The following is a 23272-nucleotide window of genomic DNA, read 5'->3' as shown; positions in this document are numbered from 1 at the left end:
TGTCTAATTTTAACTTATTTAGATTATGGTATTGTCTTATATTATGTTATTTAAAATGTGTGGTTTTTGGATTGACTGTTAATTAATGATCCCATAACATTTAACATTATTGTTTCTCAAATTTTAGAAGTTGGTTTTTTTAGAAGCACATCTTTACTGAGATGCTCAAATTGCTAACTATATATTATTAAGTTTTACATCACGTTTAATACACAATAATTTAGTTGTTGTATTATTATTTATGTATTTTAAATTAAAATGTAGAAAATTCGAAACCTGTGCGGCTGCCTTATTTGATATGTGCCACTTATCTTGGTACTTACCTACTGGAGTAATGCTGCTGTTTTATGCTATTGTTTTAGACGATGTTATGTTATACAAATACCAGAGAGTTCAACGGCTAGTGGTTAGAAGAGCTAAATGAGTTATCTGAGTATTCCTAATTACATAAGCTGTGAATAATTATTAAATATAATCTTATTAAGGTAATCATAATAAAACATAACACGTTTTCTTAATAATGTAAATATTTTATTGCTACTGTTAATTTAATATTTACATTAGGTACATGTAAAAATTATGTATACAAATTCACATAATATATGTTATATTATAATTATGTAGCAACTTGTTCGTGCTTAGAGATACTATGCCATATGCTTTAAAAACAATAATATTAATACTCGCATGGTCAGAAAGTCGACAGACCAATCTTACCACATCTGGCACTTTTTAACCGGATTCATATAGGAGCCAAGCTTACACTGAAAGTCTTCACTAAATTCTTTCAGGTTGGAGAATGAACCGATGATCCGGAAACGGTCGGGTGAGTGAGAGTCGTTAATTATTAAATATTTTAGTCGTTCTAGTGAGTATTCAGAGCACCATACATTGGCAGCACTCACCCAGAACATCTGCTGCGGTGTGTAATCTTGTAGACCAGGCAGCCGTGGTTCAACGCCGTGTTGTTTGGCCCACACGTTGTACGCATTGTACGCTTCTTTGTAGCCAATGTTATCCGCGATGTTCTCATCCTGCGTACTACTGCTGTTCAACTACGGAAAATTGTCATAAAGTTTGATTATTATTACATTTATAAACGACGGTCGAGGTAATGGTGGTTGAAATTCAAGTAGGGACAGTTTCATTACTTAATTATATGGAGCTATGATGATGAAATTCGTAGAAATTATAAATAAATTAAATATTATAATATTTAGCTCCGTTAGAAGTTGCTATAGAAATAAATGACAGCTTTAACTACAATAAATCACCAGACTATGATAACTCCAACGTTACTTGAAGAGCTCAGAGCTATCAAAGAAGACTATTATTCATCTTACACGCATATATAAAATTATTAATTTATATAGATGTAAGACGTTCCAGTAAAATGGACACGGGCGCAAATGATCATGCATGTTCCTCAAACGAAAAAAAACTTCTTGAATATGTCATGTTATGCTAATCGATATCACTTATTCCAACTTATAAACTTATTAAAACTTCTATTTAAATGTCTAAAGTTGATCATAAAAGAAAAACATCTTATACTAGAACTTAAGTTTAGATACCGTACTAAACATTCAACAATTGATTAATAGTTCATCACATAACTAATGCGATTAGCAAAGTTCTTGAAAAAAAATAAACAATTACTTAATTTAAAGGAGTTAAATACACCTTCATTAACGTGTATTTGTTTAAATGATAAAACTTCAAGTCATTAATTATAAAAAAAAAATAATAGTAATTTATATACAAGAGTTAGCGAGATACCAAAAGTCAATATTATAATAAATACGCTAATATTATGATGTTACGTTCAACATAAAAACAATATCTTTTACTTTTTAAGAAAGTTATTTTATTAAACATACCTTGAGACCGACTTCACGAACCATGTAATTTTTATACTGATTTAGTATGCACATTGCTTTCTCCAAGTAGCGATTCTTCGCCTCCTCCGACCACCAATTCACTAAGTCACCTTGTTTATCGTATGTTATACCCATGGTATCAAAACCGTGGTTGATCTCATGTCCAATTATCGTTCCGATTCCGCCGTAATTCATAAACTGAGGACGATCGCTAGAGAAGAAAATGTCTTGCAAGATACCAACGGGGATATCTATAAATTAAAAATCGTTTATATTACAGTACTTGTACGAGTAACCACGTGGTTGTAATAATTTCTATATTTATGTACTTATGTAATATAAGTAATTCAAATTTATAAATAATAACTTTTAAATTTTTGAAAAACCTCTTTAAAATACACAAGTATATTATATTTACATAATTCAATTTTAAAAATTGCATTTAAGATTAGGTTTAAACAATTTGTTTATTTTTTAGTAGGATACATATTAAGTTTAGTGAGTAACTTAACACTGCACTTTTTCTTAATTAAATAAACGGTTTCGTCAATTTTTTTCCTAATAAGTCGCCCAAAAATTGTCAATGGACTGAGAAAATAATTGTCTAATGATTACTAAACTATGTGGTTGTTCTTTTTTTTTTTTTAAATATTTGAATTACTTATTTGTACACATCATTTTTATTTTAAATTTTAAATTCAATTTTCAATAATTAGACATCACTGATAAACATTGAATAATTAGATAATTTAAATTTAAATTTTATTCACCTATACTGTTTTCTTCCAAAATATTATACGAATTTACATCTGCCAAATTACTATGGAATATCCAATTTGATTTGTTAACAGGTTGTCTTAATAGAGAAAATGTCAAGTCAGTGTAAAATTTACCCACATTCAACATTGATGTAAAATAGTCGTATTTATTATCGACTTCAAGCTAAGAAAAAATAACAATACATTAACTAAATACTCATAAAACAATTTTTAAATTGCTTTATCATAATATTATAAGTTATAAAATATAATAATTTCCCATGCGCTTTAGTTAGATTCTATATAGGTAATAAATTACATTTTCGTAAAACGCATTTAATTTGCTATCGTCCAATAATTCATCAGGGTAGGCAATGTAATCGGTCATAAATTTAACTTTATCTATCGCGTGTTTTCTGTAATGAAAAAAAAACAAAGATAATTTAGTTGTCATAGTCATTTTTTCTATAGAAAAAAAATACATTTTAAAGTTAAATTTAACCTTGTTTCATCATCCAACCAATCAACTGATGATAATAATTTGTACTTTTCCTCTTTGATACGCTTCACCATTTCTAAAACATTCTTTTTGTCATTTTCATTGACAAACTTTCGAATGTATGTCGACATAATAGCGAATTTAAAATATAAATAAGTGTTATCAAAACATTCTTTCCATCTAGGCTTTCTTAAAGTATCTGTATCAATTTCGTTGAGTATCTTAACAATATCCAACTTTCTTTCTCTCAATTCTTCAGTCAGAAATTCAACAGTATCCATAATAACTTTCCAAAACACATAATTTGCTTGGACCCTGGCGATAAAATCAAATTAGAGTTAGTACAGTTAAGAGGTATCATTTGCGTTTATAAATGGGTTTGTATCGGACATTTTTATAAAATGTTGAAATCAATTTTAATATTTAATTTAATACGTTATTATAAAAATTATGGCGCAAACTTTAATGCTAAGATAAACTAATAAAGGAAACTAAATAACAACTAGGCACAATTCTTATTTTAGCGATCAAACACACTGAAGAGATTTAAAAAAAAAGGTTGGTTTGGGCAGGACATGTCTGGAAGAAGCATTGTTTGCTGATAAGAAATGTAATTGAGGATAATTTTGTATGAAAAACACTACGATTAAGATGTGAGACTACATTAAAAGAAATGTTAAGACAGTGCAATCAAAAAGTCATTGGCAAAAAATAGCAAAAGATAGATGTCAGTAGGTTTATTATGATCTAAATAGCCTAAACCAAAGAAGAAGAAATTAATTAAAAATATGTTGAAGCTTATATAATCGGTTATTACTGCATTTTTATACAATTGAATCAGATAATATATCGGAAAAAATATTATGAAAAATATTTGTTTTTAAATACAATAATACTACGTATTTATTATACGGCAATGTACAAAAATTGCATTTTTACTTTTTTTAAACCACTTTATAAAATTATTATTTATTAACCACTTTAAATTGTGTTTTTTCTTATAAACCACTTTAAAGATCAACTAATTACATTTCTCCTAGAGTTTTTACAGTAAAGATTTAGAAATGTTACTTTCTTTTAATGAATCAATAATACTGAATAATCATTACAACAATATATGTAAACATGAATATGCTTGGACTCTGACGACAAAATTAAATTAATGTTTAAAACATTTCAAATGCGATATTGACTCTTGAGTTGGTTTGTATGGGAACATTGAATGGCATATAAAAATAATTATTTATGTACGTATAATTACGAAAATGATATAGAAAATTAATTTTAAATATATTGACACTCGGATAATAATTAGTTATTACCTACCTACTGTTTTTTTTATATAATTGAATCAGATAATATTTTAGAGAAAATGACGCTTATTTTTTTTTTTTAATATAATATAATATTTTATATTTATTATACTATATATTATATAGGTACATAAATTGATTTTTAATTTTTTTAAATCACTTTATCATTTTTATTATTTTAAACACAACTAATATTATACGAATTCTAGAAAATTATTAACCACTTTATAGATCAACTAATCAAATTTCTCCTAGAGTTTTTACAGTAAAGATTTAGAAATATTACTTTCTTTTAATGACTCAATAATACTGAATAATCATTACAACAATATAATATGTAATACGAAGAGTATATAAATAAATTAGATCTTTAAACTTAATTAGCTTAACTCATTATTGTTTCTATTATTTTTACCTTTTGGGAGTATTACTTAGCAGAGTTTCGAGGTCCGACAAATATTTCGGCGAAGTTACAATTATAATTTCATCTTGTTGTATGGTCAAAGGGTTCAACATTTTGTTCATATACTCTTGCCATGGTATGCTTGGGAACTTTTGTTGTAAATCGGAGATTTTCATCGGGTTATACAGCATAGTGGCGTCCTGGCGCTCTTCCTCTGACAGCGATATCTTAGCCAATTCTACCTCAAAGTCCAATGAATTTCCCAACTCTGCGGCTGCCCATGGCCTGTAAGCGCCAAACATCTCCGCAATATCAATCATGTATTCGTAGTATGCATTCACGTATTCGTTTGAAATTCCGTTTACCAGGTGTTCATGTTTGAGACCCAGTGATGCTTGGTCCAGCTGAAATATTGTTTGGGAACAAACCCGTCAAACTCATTAGATATTACTGTTTTAGCTCATTTTGTACTATTAAACATTAAAAATACATATTTAAAATGCGAAACGTGAGCGTTTTTTACGGTTTGGTAAAAATGTTAATTGCAGAACGCGGTCCACTTTGTGCAATTACATAATATATATGTTACGGTAAAAATACGAATACCAGTAAAACCTAGGTTTCACAAAATAGTTTTGTTAAACCCCGAATGATTTTTGTTGTTTGGACTTAAACAAATATGATTTGGTAAATCTTAGGATAAACAACCAGTGTTGGTAAAAATACGAAATCTTTATCAATTACCTATGTGATATTTTTTCCTTTGCTTTATATTCGTATATAAAAATAATAATAGTCACTACCTATTTAAGTATATTAGGTACCTACTATATTATTAGCTTCTACCTACTAGTATATTAGATAGGTACACAAATTTATATTATTATTACAAATTATGTTACTGCGATTGACTTTGAGAATTTTTACTGTCAATCATGCACTGAGGAACATGTTTCAAAAGATAGTGCTTCAGAATAAAACAACATAATATTATACAAAATATAATAATAAATTATATTTTGTATTGTTTAAATCAATAAAAAATAAATGGAAATAAAAAAAAAAAAATAAAAATAAATTTATTAATAATTTATTTTTTTATTTTTTTATTAAATAAATAAATATACATTATATATTATATAATATATAATTATAAATATATATATATTATATTAATAAATTAATTATTATTTATATAATAATTAATATTTAAGGACTTAAGGTGCACTTTATGAGGTAATTTACTAATTTATTACTTTTTAGTTATGTAAATATTTTATGAAGTTTTATCAAGCATGGAAAATAAGTCCACTGGCGAGTAACTACGTTCGAGAACGTCATGCGAGTGACTCCGAGTTAAATAATAACAATAATTATTTTTATATATGTAAAAGTTTAAAACAAAGACAAAAAATGTTACATAATTGGTAAGGATTTCGGACTTTTACCAACGCTGGTTGTTTATCCTAAGATTTATCGAATCTCGTTTGTTTAAGTCCAAACTACAAAAATCATTCGGGGTTTGACTAAATTATTTCGTGTGTCCTATGTTTTACCGGTGTTCGTACTTTTACCGTAACATCACTAACATATTATACATATCAACATTTGTATACTATTTTGTGTATAATATGTTATAAACGCAAGTCTAAAATCATAAAAAATTATATTCATAGTTTTATAAAGTGAGATTTTAATATTATTTATTAGTCTAAATAGGAGAAATAATTTCGGTTATAATCCTGTACATTTATTGTACTTACATATTTTTAAATGTTTAAATTAAAAACAGCGGGCAAGTGGGTACCGTTTTGCTGCAAATTAGGGGGTGGGGTTGACCTCGGACTAGGGTAGGTTAAATTTGAATGCAATTATAGGTATCATTGTATATGAAAAACGATTCTGAACGAAGATGATTTGTCAGCCTAGGATATAATTTCCAGTGGTTGGTGAAAAAGGTGGTTTATGTTTATGACCTGAATACACCAAAATTTAAGTTCTTTTATAATTATTGTAAGCTAAACTTATGAAAAATCTTGTATTAAATTTTCTACTCTTAGCTACCTATACAAACATTTTTATGAATTATACCTACAAAATAATTTGCAAATATTCATAATTTTGACGAATTTTCGTCAAAATTTGAACTTCAAATGCTAATAAAAAAAAATTGTGCCTATGTATTCTGATAATTTTTTAATCACTATAAGAATAACATATGAGGAACTTTGTATTAAATTTTCAAGTATTTTGATAGGGCCAAAAAAATTTTATCGACCCTTCAAAAAAAATTTTTCAGAAAAATTGAAAATTTCAGTTGTCTATAAATACCTCAAAAAAACTCAAAATATTTTGAAAATTAAATCACGTAAAGAAAACGCGAATCTTAATAACTGGTAAAATTTCCAAGTATCTACGACTTATACTTTTTGAATAATAACAAATATTTAAAATCGTTTGAGGATAAATCGTTATCGTTACGCTATTTCGTTAAAATTTAAAATTCAAACGCACTTAAAATTTTTCCAATAATGATGCTTCGAGTTTTCTCTATAGATACTTGAAGGTAAACTTATGGAAAACTTAGTGTTGTATTTTTAATCCTTAGTTATAAACACAAAAAATTTTATGATTTTTCAACTTCAAAATTACTTGCAAATTTTCGCGTTTTCGACAGATTTCGTAAAAATTTGAACTATAAACGCTTATAAAAAAAAATTGTGACTAACGATTTTTAATTTTTTTTAGCTACATTAAAAACAACTTATAAGGAACCTTGTATTAAATTTTCAAAACTTTTTGGTCATCCAAAAATTTTTTATCGACACTTTAAAAAAAATTTCTCAAAAAAATCAAAAATTTCAGTGGTCTATAAATAACTCAAAAAAAGTCAAAATGTTGGTTACTTTTGACCCCCCAAAGTACAAACTACATTCACTTTCCTATCCGAAACAGGGTCCACTTTTTAAAATCGGAGCACTTTTACTGCTCCAAAACGTGGTGACAGACACAAAAATTAAAAAAAAAAAAATAAAAAATAAAAAAAACACACATCATTGTAAAATCAATACATTCATCACTTCGTTCAGAATCTAAAATATGCATAATCAATCCGAATTTTTATTATAAGTATTCAATATTACCTATAACTTTTTATGTTTTAAACATTTTTATTTAAATATTGTACTTATATTGACATTAATATTATATCTTTAGCTAACCCAATATACCTACGAATAGTTAATACATTTTTAAAACATATTTTTTAATACATGGGGTAAGTGTTTAAATCAATATAACGTGGCAAAAATTATATCAGTAACCAAAACTCAAAATTGATACTTAATTTTAGAATACGTAATAGGTCAATTGGTCATATTTTAATTAACAAAAAATTCCCACACGTTATTGCTAAGAGCTATATGAATAGGAATAGAGTTCCTAGCTTACTTCAGAAAGTGTAGCACTATACCTACTGGTTATTATCTTATATTGTATAAGACTATTATTTCTAGACGCGAGTACTTAGTCCTTGTCAGTTTATGTTGAGTTTAAGTTTATAATTACTTTTATTATATTATAATTAATAAATTAATAAATTATTTTAATTGTCACTATTTACAAGTATGTATATTCTGTTTTTCATCTACTTTTCTCAACAACTCAAAATGCCCACATTGAATGCATTATGCCCATTAAATAAAAATTCAAACTTATTTATACAGTTATATAATATACTTTACAATCTGTATAATGTCGATTATATTTTATATGGTATAAAGTATACCAGTATTATAAAGTGTGCATTTTTATCTAAATGTACAAAGTGTCCTCATTTTTGTAATTTAAATAATGGAATTTACAATCTAACCATTTAATCATTATTACCCATAACTTTAATAACTGTTTTTATCGGTGGATCATTGTTTGCTTTATTGCTTATTTCTAAACGCCTCTCGTCAAAAAATAATTAATGAACAAGTAAATTCCTAAACGGCTCCCGTAGATAAAAAATAAAAAATAAAATTAAAGATCAGTCATGTCAATACATCTAAATTTTTAAAAAACCAAGAGTTCTTTAGGGACATCATTGACAAATTTTCATCGAGTGAAATGACACATATGGATAATATTATATAAAAACTATGCCTAAAAAAATTACTCAATGTAGGATTTTTTAAAATATTTTTACTTATACTTGCATTTTTTTTAAAGCTAAAATTTAATATTATTTTAATAAAAAATTTACAATAATATATGATTTCTCTATAAAATTGTTATAGTTTAATTAATTTACACTAATACATGTTTAAACATACTTCTTTTGGGACAGTTTAGGGTCTGTCTGAAATGAAAATGAATTTGTGTTGTAAACAATTTTGGAAATTGACTTTTTTATAAAACGGGATCCGAATGGGCTATGTCCGTTTTTATTTGATGTCGAATAAAGATAATTGTATTATTATGTAAATTAACTCACTACAATAATTCTCCTCGTTCTGTTTTTTATATCTATATCGACGTTGAATGAAAAAAAGTAGTCCACGCTTAAGCCCGCCAATCTCAAGTTGTACACGCTTTCCATCCATGTGAATTCAGTATCGTTCCATATCTCACCTTCTATCACCGGCCATCCGCCGAGACTTTTCAATATTTCCTTGATCGCTCCCAAATCTTCGTTTTTGATGTTTTCTTTAAACATAGAAAAAAAAATATATATATTTTAAAAAACGTTAATTGTTTTTGAAATAATAATGAGTGTCATGCGTTAAGTTAATCACCATATAAATATATTATACTTTTTATACATAATATACTGAGCGATTCGTTTACCAAACAACACTCAGTGATTTAAAATCTATTAACTTTTTTGTATTTAGTTTTTACATAAATTCCAGTTGAAATAAAACAACATCAAAAAAATATTTTTTAAATATTTTTTATTGCTTTAATTTTTAAGGTTTTTACTTTTTTAATGGCAACATACATTTCTAATTTTATATTCCGAAGCAGAATATTTTTCGGAGTGTTTTAAATTATAAAAACCAAAATTAAGATGAGTGGCTTAAGTTATAATTATTTAAAGTTTGGAGAGCGGAAAGGAATGGTAAGAGAATACCAAGCAAAATGTTGGTTTATTATTCTGCTTATTTATTTTGATTCAAAATCCTTTGAAAAATACTCTGCTTCAGAGTATGAAATTTTAAAATGTATGTTGTCATTCAAAAAAGTAAAAACTTAAAAAAAAATTATTTTTAAAATTGTTTTATTTTAATTATATACATAAAAAAAAAATTATTTTTAAAACGTTAATAGATTTTGAAATAATGAGTGTTGTTCAATCACTATACTCTGTTCATATACTTTGTATTTTTATGTTAGGTAGATGTTTGTTTCGCATTAATTTTGTATGATCAATTTTTGAAATATGAGTTACGACTATATCTCGTAAGTCATATTTAAATTCATGAAAATGGTATGTATTTTATCTATTGCATAATATTCAAACCGTTATTTTTAAATATTATAAATCAATTAGGTACATAGACATAATTTTTTTTTATTAATTTAATTTGTAGATTAAAAAAATAGGTAAGTACCGCTCTGCTTTACAGTAGAATGTAGATGTATAGTAAAACATATTTAAGTATAGTTATTAGTATACATTTATAATATTATGAACCTATTTTATTAGATTTTTTTAAAAAAAATTTCAAATTATTACAGTTATTCGTTTTTAAATTATAACATTATAAAGAAATCAGTTTTGTCAAAAACTGGTTAAGTGTAAAAATTATGGGGTTTCATTAATTTATTTTTTACTTTTCTCAATTATTTAGAAAAGTATTGGAACTTTTTACTTTTACTAGATACAATTTTTTACCAGAAATCACTCCTAAAGTCGACAGTTAAAGCATCTTTTAACTATATATCATTATGTATACACACACACACAAAAATAAAATTTGTAAAATCAATTCATTCATCGTTCCGTTCAAAATGTGACGAATTTCATTAAAATTCTAACTTTAAATGCTTATAAAAATATTTTTTTGGCAAACGATCAACTTTTTTTTAATTTAATTTAAAAGTATAAAATTATACCATAAAGAAAATGATAATAATAAACTGTTTTATGAAAATATAAAGTTTCTACAGTTATTTGTTTTTGAATTAGGTATAACGAAAAAAGAAATTAATTTTGTCAAAAACTCGTTTAGTGTAAAAATTCTTAAGTTTTCTTAATTTTTTTTGTTTTCTCGATTATCAAGAAATGTAATAGATGCATTTGAATTGCCAAAGTATCAACTAAATCCAAAATCTATTATAGAAACCACACATTTTTACTGCTTCAAATTTATTATTTAATGATAAAAAAAATAAGGTTCAAGTAATTGTTTCTATATGTTATTTTGGTACAAAGAAAAGTTATCCATGTGATAATTTACGGTTTAATACATTAATTAAAATATGACAATAAGTATAAAACAAAATATGTGTCCATTTTATGAACTTAAGTTATTTATATATGATCGTAGTACATGAAATGGATATCTATTTTATGAGAAATACGATTACATTTTTCATTATAAGTGAATGCGACAACTAAATAATAATAATTTTTTAATTTTTAGATGTTTTACCTTTGTCCATACAAGATTTATACAGTAATTTTGCCATTTTAAGCGGTTTCTGTTCATTCGGTTGAATGGGTTCGGAAACGATCATTAGCAGCTTCCTCCGCATGCTATTATCAGTGAGTGTGTACGATGACTGTGACTTTTGTTCGTAGATAACACTATTTTTTTTAAAATTACCACAAGCGAACTGATAGAAATCATCACAAGGATCTACTGATAAATCCATGTTTCTGATTACGGTAGCCGCTATAATATTATACAGTAATATCATTTAAAGCATATAGGAATTAATGTAGGTACCAATTTAATAATACAATCGTTTTATTAAATGTATTATAAGTCAATAATTAATCGAGTTGTATACCTAATAAACTATGCTTACCAGCTCTTATACAACCGGCAGTGAGACAAATGGTGTTATTATTTTCGTATTCTGTATTCTGGTACAGACTTCTTGGTTTGCGAATCATATCATGATTTTTATTTGATATTGACGTAAGGCTCTCTGCGAATGTATAGAATCGGTTAAAAATATTAGAATCGTACAACATTTTTTTATTTATATACAATTTCATTTAATTATATAAAGAATAAATGGAGATAAAACAATATATAAACTATTAAAATAGAAGTATAGTCATATAGTTACAATGTACACACGAAATATATAATAATATAATATCTATAGATAGTGATTGTATATAAGTCACTAAAATAAAAAATGCAAAAGTTTTTACCATTAATTTTTAAGTATGAAAAACAAATACTCAAATACTTAAACAATATACCTTGTAAAAATTTAAAATTAAAAAAAAATACAGTGTTCTAAAAATAAAAAATTATTCACATCAACAAACCTTAAAAACTGTTTTATTAGAATGTAGCTACACTTTTGTATCCACAGCGTACGTTAAAATCCTTTACTCCATTTTTTTAAAAATAACTCCAGTCATATTTGTACTTGTAAATATAATTGAAACATTGCAAATGTTTAATGTCAAATATTACACCATATATTTGTATGGTGTATGATGTTTATGAGTAAAAAACAATAAGTTAATTACAACATTTAAATTAATATAATATATATTACCTATGTTATATCACTATTAAGTGATAGGTATATTTAGAAGCACCATGAATATCTATTTCTTGGAATTCTTTTGCTTTTTATATTTTAACGTAAAGTATTTTTATTTTAATAAGTAGGACATAGTTATTACAATAAAATCTAAGACTGTAAGTGTAACAAAGTTAATTAAAAAATCTACAAGATTTTTAAGTCTTATTGTTTTCTTTAAAAAATCTTAATTGGAAAATTAAAACTTCACTTCACTCAAGTAAATATTAATTTTTTAAAGTACCGCTTGAACATCTTATAATTTTAAAAAACTCAAAAATGTGATAACCCAAAAAAGTCATTTAATTAAATTTTCAAAAACTCTATAATCGAGTTCCCTGCTAATACAACCTAAAACCCTAAAATCCTATTTACTAACAGTATTTTTAAACACGGTTATAATATATTATTATATAATGGTAAAAAGCTTGATGAATAAAGTATAATCATTTTATAAAATCTATATAATATGTACCTATAGGATATAAACTTTATTTAAATAATTCAATTTCAAATATTAACCCACCTATGTGGCTATGTAATGTATTTTATAAATTTTACTTACCTCATTCTTTAAACACTCAAGTTAAGGCAAGTTTTACAATGTAACCTACCAAAGTATGTATAGTTTAGAATTAAAACAATTAATAAGTATAAAATAAGTTTCAATGATCAGTTTTCAAGATTTAAAGTTTAAAAAATTATATGCTAAGAGTAAGATGTAGGTAAAAAAAATATTATATTTCTATCTACATAAATGATAAAATTGGTTTTATTTGATCTATATATAGATATATTTAATTTTTAAATATTTATTTATATTAATTAAACATATTTAGATAACTTTTTAGTGCAGACATCTTTGTCTATATCTAAATAAAACCCATTCGTAGCGAACGGATTCTTTTTCGTGTAATCGTTACCGCGTATAATAGAAATCCGCATTTAAGGCCTAGATAAAGCTTTTAGGTACTTGGGTACGTGCGGCTATATAATACGTGGCTACTATTCATGCTTATTTTGTGTCATCATTACAGAGTTTATTTAATTAAGCATTAAATTAGTTTCATCTTACCCGTGTTATCGCAGCTGTGGTACAAGTACAACGTGGACAAAGCTAGAAAAGAGGATACCAATAATATTCCGCCGATGACTAGGGTCAGATTTCGTTCCATGTTTGTCCTCCTCTTCCACCATGACGGTTTTCTGAAACAGAATAAAAACATATTATTCTAAGGTAAAAAAAAAGATCGGTATATATAAAAACATAAAAAAATGAATACAATAGATTCCTTAAAACATGTTATCACTACAAATTAATAAATGTTAAAAATATATAGTCATTTTGCTTTTAAAAGCGTACCCTTTAAGTTCAAAGTTAAATGGAATTCGTTAAAAAACCTAACTTAAATATGATAATTACTTTTCTTTGAGAAATATAATGATAAAATAACGTAAGAAATAATTGAAAACTAATATTATTGTTTTATGATATACAAAAAAAAATTAAGGAGAAATATAGATAACCGTTCTGCTGTACCTGTAGTAGGTATCAAATTATGTATACCTACTTTGTCATTGAAAAGTAAGTGAGTTTAATGAATTAAATTTTTAGGTATTGCAATTTTAAAGTTGGAACATTTTATGCATTTTTAACTATACAATTATTAGTTATAAATATTTGTTTACGAATTTTTTAAAAATTTACACTTTAAATGCTTATAAAAATAAATTATGCATATTTGTATTAAATATTTTTATAAAGCTAAAAAAAATGTAGGGTCTTGTAAAACATTTCTAAAATTTTTACCGTAAACAATGTTTTTCAACATTTTTAGAAATAAAAACTACAAACAAGTTGAAAAATTTGAATGTCTAACAGTCAAAATATTTCATATAAAAATAATCATATACACATTTTGTGAAATTTGCAAGTATTTGCAGTTATTCATTTTTGAATCTTAAAAATATTTTAAAAATTGTTTTAAGAGAAATATTAATTTTATAACTGAATGTAAAAATTTGAACTTTAAACGTTCATTCAAAGTAATGTGATTTTACGTTAAGTAGATAAACTATTTTTTTTTTATTATACGTAGTAAAACGTACATCCTATATTCTACGAGTAGGTATGTTGTTTTACATTTTCAAATCCTTAATTTTTTTTAGATTTTTTTTTTAAATTTATATTTCTTTATAATTTATAATTTTTTCTAATAATTTGAAAATTATTTAGATATTAAATATTAGCATATTACGACATAATTTTAACTAAAACATTTATAAAAAAAAAAAAAACAAAAAAAAAATCATAACATTTGAATGCAATTATGTTTGAGATAATTTGATATTATAATGATATGTACTACTCAGTACTCACTTATACAATAACTATTGATAATAAAAATTGCATATTTACTCAATCATCATAATCGGTAGATCGGTCATTTTGAAGGATGACGATGACATATATTATGGACTGGGTGCAGCACGTAGTCGATGGATCTTTGCTATCTATCGATAATAAATAATAATAATATAATGTTTAACAATATTGAATATAATATTATATAATACCCACAGCAGGAAAACCCAGCGCTTAACTTTGAGCCATTATCATGTTTTAGCAGTATACTGATTCAATTAAGTGGATATATGGGTTGTGAGTTATTGAATATCGAGTGACTAAAATTTATTTATTATTCGCAATTTGTCAATTTCTCCTATACGAAAAATGATTCTAAACTGAGATTATCTATCAACTTTTATACCACTATATGTAATAAATATACTTAATGATGTTTTCAAATTCTGTGCGAAGCAATAAATGTATTTATTTTAAAATTATGTTTGTTTATTTTTTTGTCTGTCATCACCTTTTGGGAATTGGGACAGTAAATAAACATTTATTTAAAAAAACGGGGATAGTAGAAAATTGGATCTAGTCGGTATTTTGGCGGGTCAACAATAAATAATTCTCAGTACTTTTTTGTTAATCAGAAAAATAAATAATTAAGAAAAAACAAAAAATTTTACTCAAATCTAACTTTCGATAAAATTAACTTTTTTTTTTTTTTGTTAAAACTCGAAAACAAATAACTGTATACTAATCTATATTTGAAATTTTTATCAAATGTTTATATTATAATTTTTATTTACGATAATATTTTCAAAATATTACTTCTAATTTTGAGCTATTTATATGAGCATTAAAAATTTTTTTTTCTATAAATGTTGACTAAAAATTATTAAAATACACATTTTTTTTTTTAAACGTATTAAAGTTACCATTTTGATTAATTTGTCAAATAATGTAAACTACTTTTTAATTCATAAAAACTTTTCTTTTTATATATAATTTTTGACAATTTAATACAAGGTTTCTCGTAAGAAGTTCATACTGAAACTATAAAATCTGAAAAATATAAAACGAATTTTATAAAGAAATTTGGACTAAATTATTTATTTAAAAATAAATAACACTGTTTATTATTTCGTTTTAATTTAAACTATTAATTATTCACGAGAGCTAAACTTTTACATATATTATTTTATTATGAATTTTACTATACGCAATGACATTTTCGATTTATTTAAGATATTATCTATTTATACTTTATAGTATGAACTTATATTTACTGTTTTATGGTTTTTACAAAAAGATGTTAGTACCTACATTTTTAAGTTTATAAATTGATACAATATTTAAAAAAAATATATGTTAACTATAATAATACTAATAATTTAATAAATACATTATTTTTGGTAAAAATTATATCAACGTATCGAAGTATTAAAAGTAAAATAAAAAAATAATATATCTCATTGTTATCATACTATTTATTTATAATATATTATAACATTTTTATTAATTTTTGAGTCAATACCATCAGTCATTACTATCTTATCATAAAAAAGTAATTAAAATTTAATATTAAAAATAATTTCATTTATTTATTTTTTTAGATTTTTTGATTTCATTATGAATTACTAGGTATTACTAAGAGTAGAGATAAGATTTTGATTTACTTTGCATTGGAAAACAATGTAAACAATGCTCGTTTTATGATACATAATAATATAAATAATTTTGAAATATTACGAGTGTTGTTTAATTAATTTGCAATGAACGAAGCACAAAATATTATAGTTGTAGTAATAATATAACAAATGACAATCAAATACCCATTTTTTTTGATAATGGTCATAATCTATAATCTATATAAACGATTTGATTGTAATCCCTTGCGTAGACTAAAATTTCCTTAGATCATATACAATGGATGGAGCCATGTCCCAATATTTTGAAGCACATATAAGCGACGAGTCACGAGATGAGATGTACGATCTGCGTATGCGTATGTATACTCGTCGCATATTTATTCAAAAAACTGCATTCTCCCTAGGGCCTATATACGACGAGACGTGCATGCGCAAATCGCGCATCTCATCTTGTGACTCGTCGCTAATAGGTGCTTCAAACTGCCAATATAGGCAAGACAGGACATGGCTCCATCCATTGTATATGATCTAAAAAATGTCAATCGGTTCAAAATAGTTTATCAAAACCATTACCTACGATACAGATTATATAAATTATGTATCATAATATATGTTACGAGTAATGTTTAAATTTTAAAATATTAAACGTCATATTTTAAAACAATAAATTATGATAATAATCATAATTATATAATATTTATAAAAGTATGGAATAACAAAAAAAAGTTAATTAATATTACTGTTTTACTTTAATTATAAATTTAATTTTATAGAATAAACTATGCCATTTTTGAAACATGCTGTATAAACTTATTTTTATCACTAAACTATTTAAGAATTATAGTTTTCCCATATGGTCATATCGGGATGATACAAGTAATTGCTGTCTGATAAAATGAATCAATAATAAATTTATTTATTTATAATTATTTTTACGATTAAGTGCCTGACGACAGTCGACCGGTTACAGATAAAACACATAAGACTTGCTGCTGTAAGTGAAATTTACTTATTTAATAAAAGTATACGATTAAAGTAGGGAAACGTATACAAGGAATAGTAAAAATATACATATTTTCAAATTAAAAATAAAACATTGTGTGGTCAGTGTCAAAGATTTAATTTGGATAAAAGGATCTAAGAGACTGAGATTTGAGTTAATTATACGGACGGTAAGGTTAGATATGGAAAATTTCAAGTGACCAGTCAAGTTTTTATACTTTATAAGACACTACTTCTTACGCGTATTGTATTAATTGAAGGTATTTTACTTTATTTGTCACGTGTTAAAATCCTTTTTACCTAACTTTTCTAATTTGGGAGGACAAAAAGATATATGATCTGTGTATTGATACGCAGCTTTGCAAAATAAATAAACGCAAGTGTAGGAAAACAAACCAACTATATGAAATTCCAAGTACCGTTCTGCTAAATCCTGTACAAATAAATAGGTAGTAATAAAAATAAAAGTATACGAATGATTAATATCATAAATTATTTGTTTGCATTCACGATTCACATTTCCGGGACAATGTGCACATTGAACAATATTCACATTTTCCATAACATATATATTATATAATACCTTTATAGTTACATTTCATATCTTTTTGAATTAGAATAGAAAGTTTTTAAAATTCAAAATGTTATAGTAATGTAAGTTTTTAAATACTTATACGTGATTTTTATATATAAATACTGGCTGCCCGTACATAATTCATAATTGTTAAATGCCCAATGCTAAAATTTAGCGTAATTCATATGGGTAAAATATATTTTTGGTTTATAATTTGGTGTATAGATACTATTAGAGAGCCTAGATAATAAATATCCAATAATATAGATATTAATTATCTAGGTTCTTTAGATAATATTATATCCGACGTAGGTATAAACTTTACATAGCTATCACACCCGGCGTCCCCGTGCAATTTTTTGACCATTTAAAAGTAGTATTTTTTAAAAATTATTTTTTTTATACAGGTGACCGGCGTCGGACTAAATATTTTTTCAACAAAACTTTAAAGTTGTTGTCGTATTTCTAATATTTTTGTATAAACTTTACTATTCGTTTTTATTAACATGACATAGATGCATAAAAAATATTTTACTGGTCTTACACGGGAGTAAGAAAAACTGCAGTTATTCTCGTGCACTTTGTTACCCATTAAAATTACGCCTCTTATGATGGTATGTATTTTATAATTATTTAAAACATTAATAACTTGATTATTAATTAACTTATAAAATCTGAAACAGCGGCTTAAAACCTTTTTCGCATACAATTAAATTATGAACATAATAAGGTCATATTTAAAAAAAAAACAATATGGGAGTTTATCGATGAAAAAACAAATATCAATTGTAGTAATGTTTCTAATATTATAACAGATACATTAAAAATAAGTAATATGTTTTTATTTAACTCTAAAATATTAAAAAAATCAAACCAAAGCAAAATAAACTGCAAAAATTTTGATGAGACTTTATCTATGATATAACCTCGAGGATAACCTAGCATTCTAACATCTAGTGTAAATTGGATTCATTAATAAAAACCGCTGTTCATTGTTTATACCTATACGTATTATTTATTTTTTATTTTTAGGGTGATCGTACGACTGCATGTATAAGCATGTGAAAGTATCATCACCGTCTGCAGACTCCGAATTCCATCACATATTTTAAATTATTATCATTTAAGAATATTAGTAAATATTTGAATTCAACTGACCATTCATAAGATTTCCGAAAAAGATGATCTGTCAGACTAGGTATATATTATTATCAAGTTTATTTTATGATAGCATTATAGCTATTATAGTAATTTATTTTACTATAAAGTATTAGCAACAAGGAATAATTAAATAATAAGATAGGTATGTTGAATTGATTTTTATAAAAAAAAATAATATATATGTATTGCATTCATTATATATTATTAATATTTAATAATTATAGTATAATATTATATTTAAATCTTTATATATCATATAATAATTGTTGTTAACTTTTAAGTTTTAAGTCGAACCGGATTTATTGTAGAATAGTGTGCATAAGTCCGTAGGCCATGCGATACAAAATACTTTAAGAATATCATTGTGTCTATTAAATATAATAATATAATTTGTAACATTATACTATGTAAAAGATACAAAATTCTGTGAATAATATTTTTGAATCACAACAAAATAAATTTAACGGAGTTATTGTTCGACTAAATTTTAACATTAAACATTTAAAAAAGAAAAATTATACTTATATATTTTTTTGAAATATTTAGGTATAAGTATAAACTACTTAGTAAGAGTCTTGAACTTAGAAAGAGTGATTTATGGAGATTGAAGGCAACAAGTTTATGAATTCAAAAAAATATTTTTTTTAATTCAAAAATAAAAACAGGACAAGCATGCAAATATTATTTATCATAAATGATAAATTTAGAGTTGTGCATACTGAAAATTATTTAAATAAAAAAAATAAATAAATAATAAGCCTTTTAAAAGTTTACTAATTTGTATCCAAGTTTATTTTGACGGAAGTTTCGCACAAAAATATGTTTCACCTTCAATAAATATTCTTGAAATAATAAAATTGAATATAATAGTACATACCTTTATAGTTGCCGATTTAAGTTTACTCAAACCATCGAAGCACAAGTTGTAATTGTGAAATGCGCTAAATTTCGAGATATATCACGTATTTATAGTACTTTAAAAACATATGTGAAGCATATTGTTGATTACAAAGAAACTCGCGATTATTCATCATAGAACTCACAGACACAAGAGATTACACACTGATTTTAAAACGATGTGTTGTACTATTATTATGACTATTATTTATAATTGATAATGGTATTACTATTTACGGTTATAATTTCATCATCAGCAAATTTAAGGTTGTAATTATTTTTTATATATGCGCTTGAAGTTCCAGTTTGGACAAATTTTTCTAAATTTATAAACTATTTTGTATTTTTTTTCCTTATAATATAATCAATATTTTTCGATAATGTTTGAAAATGTGATTCAGTGTTATAATATAAATTCGTACAAGAACAATAAATTTAGTTATTTTGTTGTAATTCAAATGGTTTTTTTTTTATAGTTTTTTATACTTTCGTTATTATATTTTATATACATAATTAAATGTTCTAAATATGTAGATTAATTCTATTTATACTATATGTAATAACGCAAAAATAAAATAAAAGAAATAAAATATAAAAATATAAATATTAGGTTATTATTGTATGTGATAGGGAATATTGGTTATTATGTATGATTATTTAGCTTGAATAAATTCTAGACAAACACAAGGGACACAAAGCCTTGAATGAATGCCGTATTTATTATAAATTATTTTAAACTTGCGTAATTACCTTCCTCCTGATCGTTGGAGGGCTCTCGAGGTCGTAATTCGAGAATGATCAAGTACACCGTTAGTAAAATATATATTAATTATTAAATTGTAATAAATTTAATAAATAAAATGTAATACCTCTATAAAATTGTATAGCAGTATAAATATAGATGCGCATGCACCTTACCTTATTCGCAGTTGTCTGAATACGTAGTTGACGTAATGAAAAAGATAAAGATTATTTTAAACACTAAGATTGAAATAAGGTTACAGGTGTATAGGACTTCTCTGGTTTTTCATGCACTTGACTCGTTGACTGTTGTTCATGCACTGATGAGAGGAGACGACCTTAGTCAAGCCGGCCAGAGTCGCAGGTAGCCCCATAAAAGGTCTCTGCGTTACCAAGAAATCGTCTTTACCCCCGGCGACAGAGTCCCTTACTGTGTACCATCCATTGTCAATGGCGGGAAACGATATATAGATCACATGTGGTGCACTACACTGTCACAACTATGTATAATATGCTACGTGACCAAATAATATAAATCAAAATTACTTGCAAATTTTCGCATTTTCGACAGATTTCATAAAAATTTGAACTATAAATGCTTATAAAAAAAAAATTGTGACTAACGATTTTTAATTTTTTTTAGCTACAATAAGAAAAACTCATAAAGAACCTTGTACTAAATTTTCAAAATTTTTTGGTCATCCAAAATTTTTTTATCGACACTTCAAAAAAAATTTTTCATAAAAATCGAAAATTTCAGTGGTCTATAAATAACTCAAAAAAGTCAAATTTTCTTGAAAATTTAACTGTACATAGACAACAATAACATAACATAAACATTTGATGAAAATTTCAAGTATTTACAGAGATTAGTTTTTGAATTACAACCATATAAAAAAATCGATTTGGTCGAAAACTGGTTTTGTGCAAAAATTGGTTTTTCCCGGTGCTTTTGAAAACTATTAGGAATTTAAAAAAATGACCTCTCCAATGCACCAACTAGATTCACTTTCGAACTGGAAAAGCTACTGAAGTTGAAAATCGAAGCATTATTTCAACGGGCGGTTGTCGTTTGGGCGAAGGTAATAATTTTTACCAAAAAAAAATAATAGTCCGTTTGGGCGACTATCATTTGTACCGTTTAGACGAGTGAAATTATTTTTACCTGTGCGAGGTAAAAACCGGGTGACAGATACTGATGATATTATTGCTAATCGTTATTAATCACTATTATAAATTATAAATTATTCTAAACTGTACTATAATTATATAATATGCAATTTTATTTATAATTGTTGACTTATCATTAATTATTTATATGTTATATAATTTTTAACTAATTATTAATATTTTATATGATTTTTGACTGTAAATTTTACATATTTTAAATGATTTTGTTTAATTAATTGGTCGAGTGTATATTATAAGCATTTTCATTAAGTTCAAACGGTATTGTTAATTGAATAACTCTCGCCCAAACGGTATAGTTGTTCGCCCAAACAGACTATATTTTGGGTCGATTCGCCCAAATAGTCATTCCCATTTCGACACGTTTTCGTGTACACACTACACAGACACACACACACAAAAAAAAAGGACTCTGCGTTACAAAGAAATTGTCTTTATCCCCGGCGACAGAGACCCCCATACTGTGTACCATCCATTGTCAATGGCGGCAAACGATATATAGATCACATGTGTTGCGCTACACCATCACAACTATGTATAATATCCTACGTGACCAAATAATATAAATCGTTCCTTTCATCAGTTATTTAAGATGTTTATTGGGGTTTATTATGTGCGCACAAAAACTCGGCCGTTATTTATTTTATTGAATAAAAATAAGAAATTTACAATCATGATATGTGGAAGTTTTTGTGGTAAGGAGATTTTGACAAAATAGGTTATAACAATATTATAAAATATTATATAAGATTAATTAAATATTAATAAGTCATAATACATTGATAAATGTAATGTTTACGGAAAATATTAAATCAACCTCTTGTAATACCAAAAGTAAAATAAAATTTATATCTAGCAATATCAAAAACCATATCATGAAATATATTTAATGATATAGGTTGACAGACCAGTCTCCTCTTAATATAATTTTTTATTAATATTACCTATAGAACATTATTTCATATTCTGTGACATTCTACGTATTGTATTGTTGAATGATAAATAATATTTATTAGAAAGAATAATATTATGCAAAACCTGGAGAAATAAAAAAATTGTTCATATAAATTTAATAAAATATGAAAATATATTT

The 23272-nt window shown here is 25.3% G+C and overlaps 1 protein-coding gene across 2 annotated transcripts; it reads right to left on the bottom strand.

The window, feature by feature from the left end:
• Window positions 1–509: 509 nt before the first annotated feature.
• On the bottom strand, window positions 510–21316 carry LOC114127557 (neprilysin-2-like). Of its 2 annotated transcripts, none has more exons than XM_050207592.1 (12): window positions 21169–21316; window positions 15034–15128; window positions 13690–13820; window positions 11877–11999; window positions 11498–11740; window positions 9334–9545; window positions 4866–5257; window positions 3141–3452; window positions 2958–3054; window positions 2651–2822; window positions 1881–2131; window positions 510–1055 (listed from the first exon to the last, which is right to left on the bottom strand). In XM_050207592.1, exons 2-12 carry the CDS (start codon window positions 15081–15083, stop codon window positions 714–716), a joined length of 2325 nt encoding a protein of 774 aa, XP_050063549.1. In that variant the 5' UTR covers window positions 15084–15128; window positions 21169–21316; the 3' UTR covers window positions 510–713. The 2 variants fall into 2 exon arrangements, with proteins under 2 accessions (XP_050063549.1, XP_027847629.2); XM_027991828.2 differs by lacking the exon at window positions 21169–21316 and adding an exon at window positions 20231–20406.
• Window positions 21317–23272: the final 1956 nt, after the last annotated feature.

The sequence above is a fragment of the Aphis gossypii genome, chromosome X (genome assembly GCF_020184175.1).
Source record: "Aphis gossypii isolate Hap1 chromosome X, ASM2018417v2, whole genome shotgun sequence".
Classification (NCBI taxonomy): Eukaryota; Metazoa; Arthropoda; class Insecta; order Hemiptera; family Aphididae; genus Aphis; species Aphis gossypii.
Note: the sequence above shows the minus strand (reverse complement) of the source record. Positions and strands in the feature narration are given on the sequence as shown.

Bases quoted from the DNA above. Each gene is read 5' to 3' on its own strand.
- LOC114127557 (XM_050207592.1), bottom strand. From the start codon at position 15,083: ATGTCATCGTCATCCTTCAAAATGACCGATCTACCGATTATGATGATT. The intron at 11,741-11,876 runs GTAAGCATAGTT...ATAATATTATAG, and splicing joins TGCCGGTTGTATAAGAGCTG to CGGCTACCGTAATCAGAAAC. The intron at 3,453-4,865 runs GTAAAAATAATA...TTTTATCGCCAG, and splicing joins CTAAGTAATACTCCCAAAAG to GGTCCAAGCAAATTATGTGT.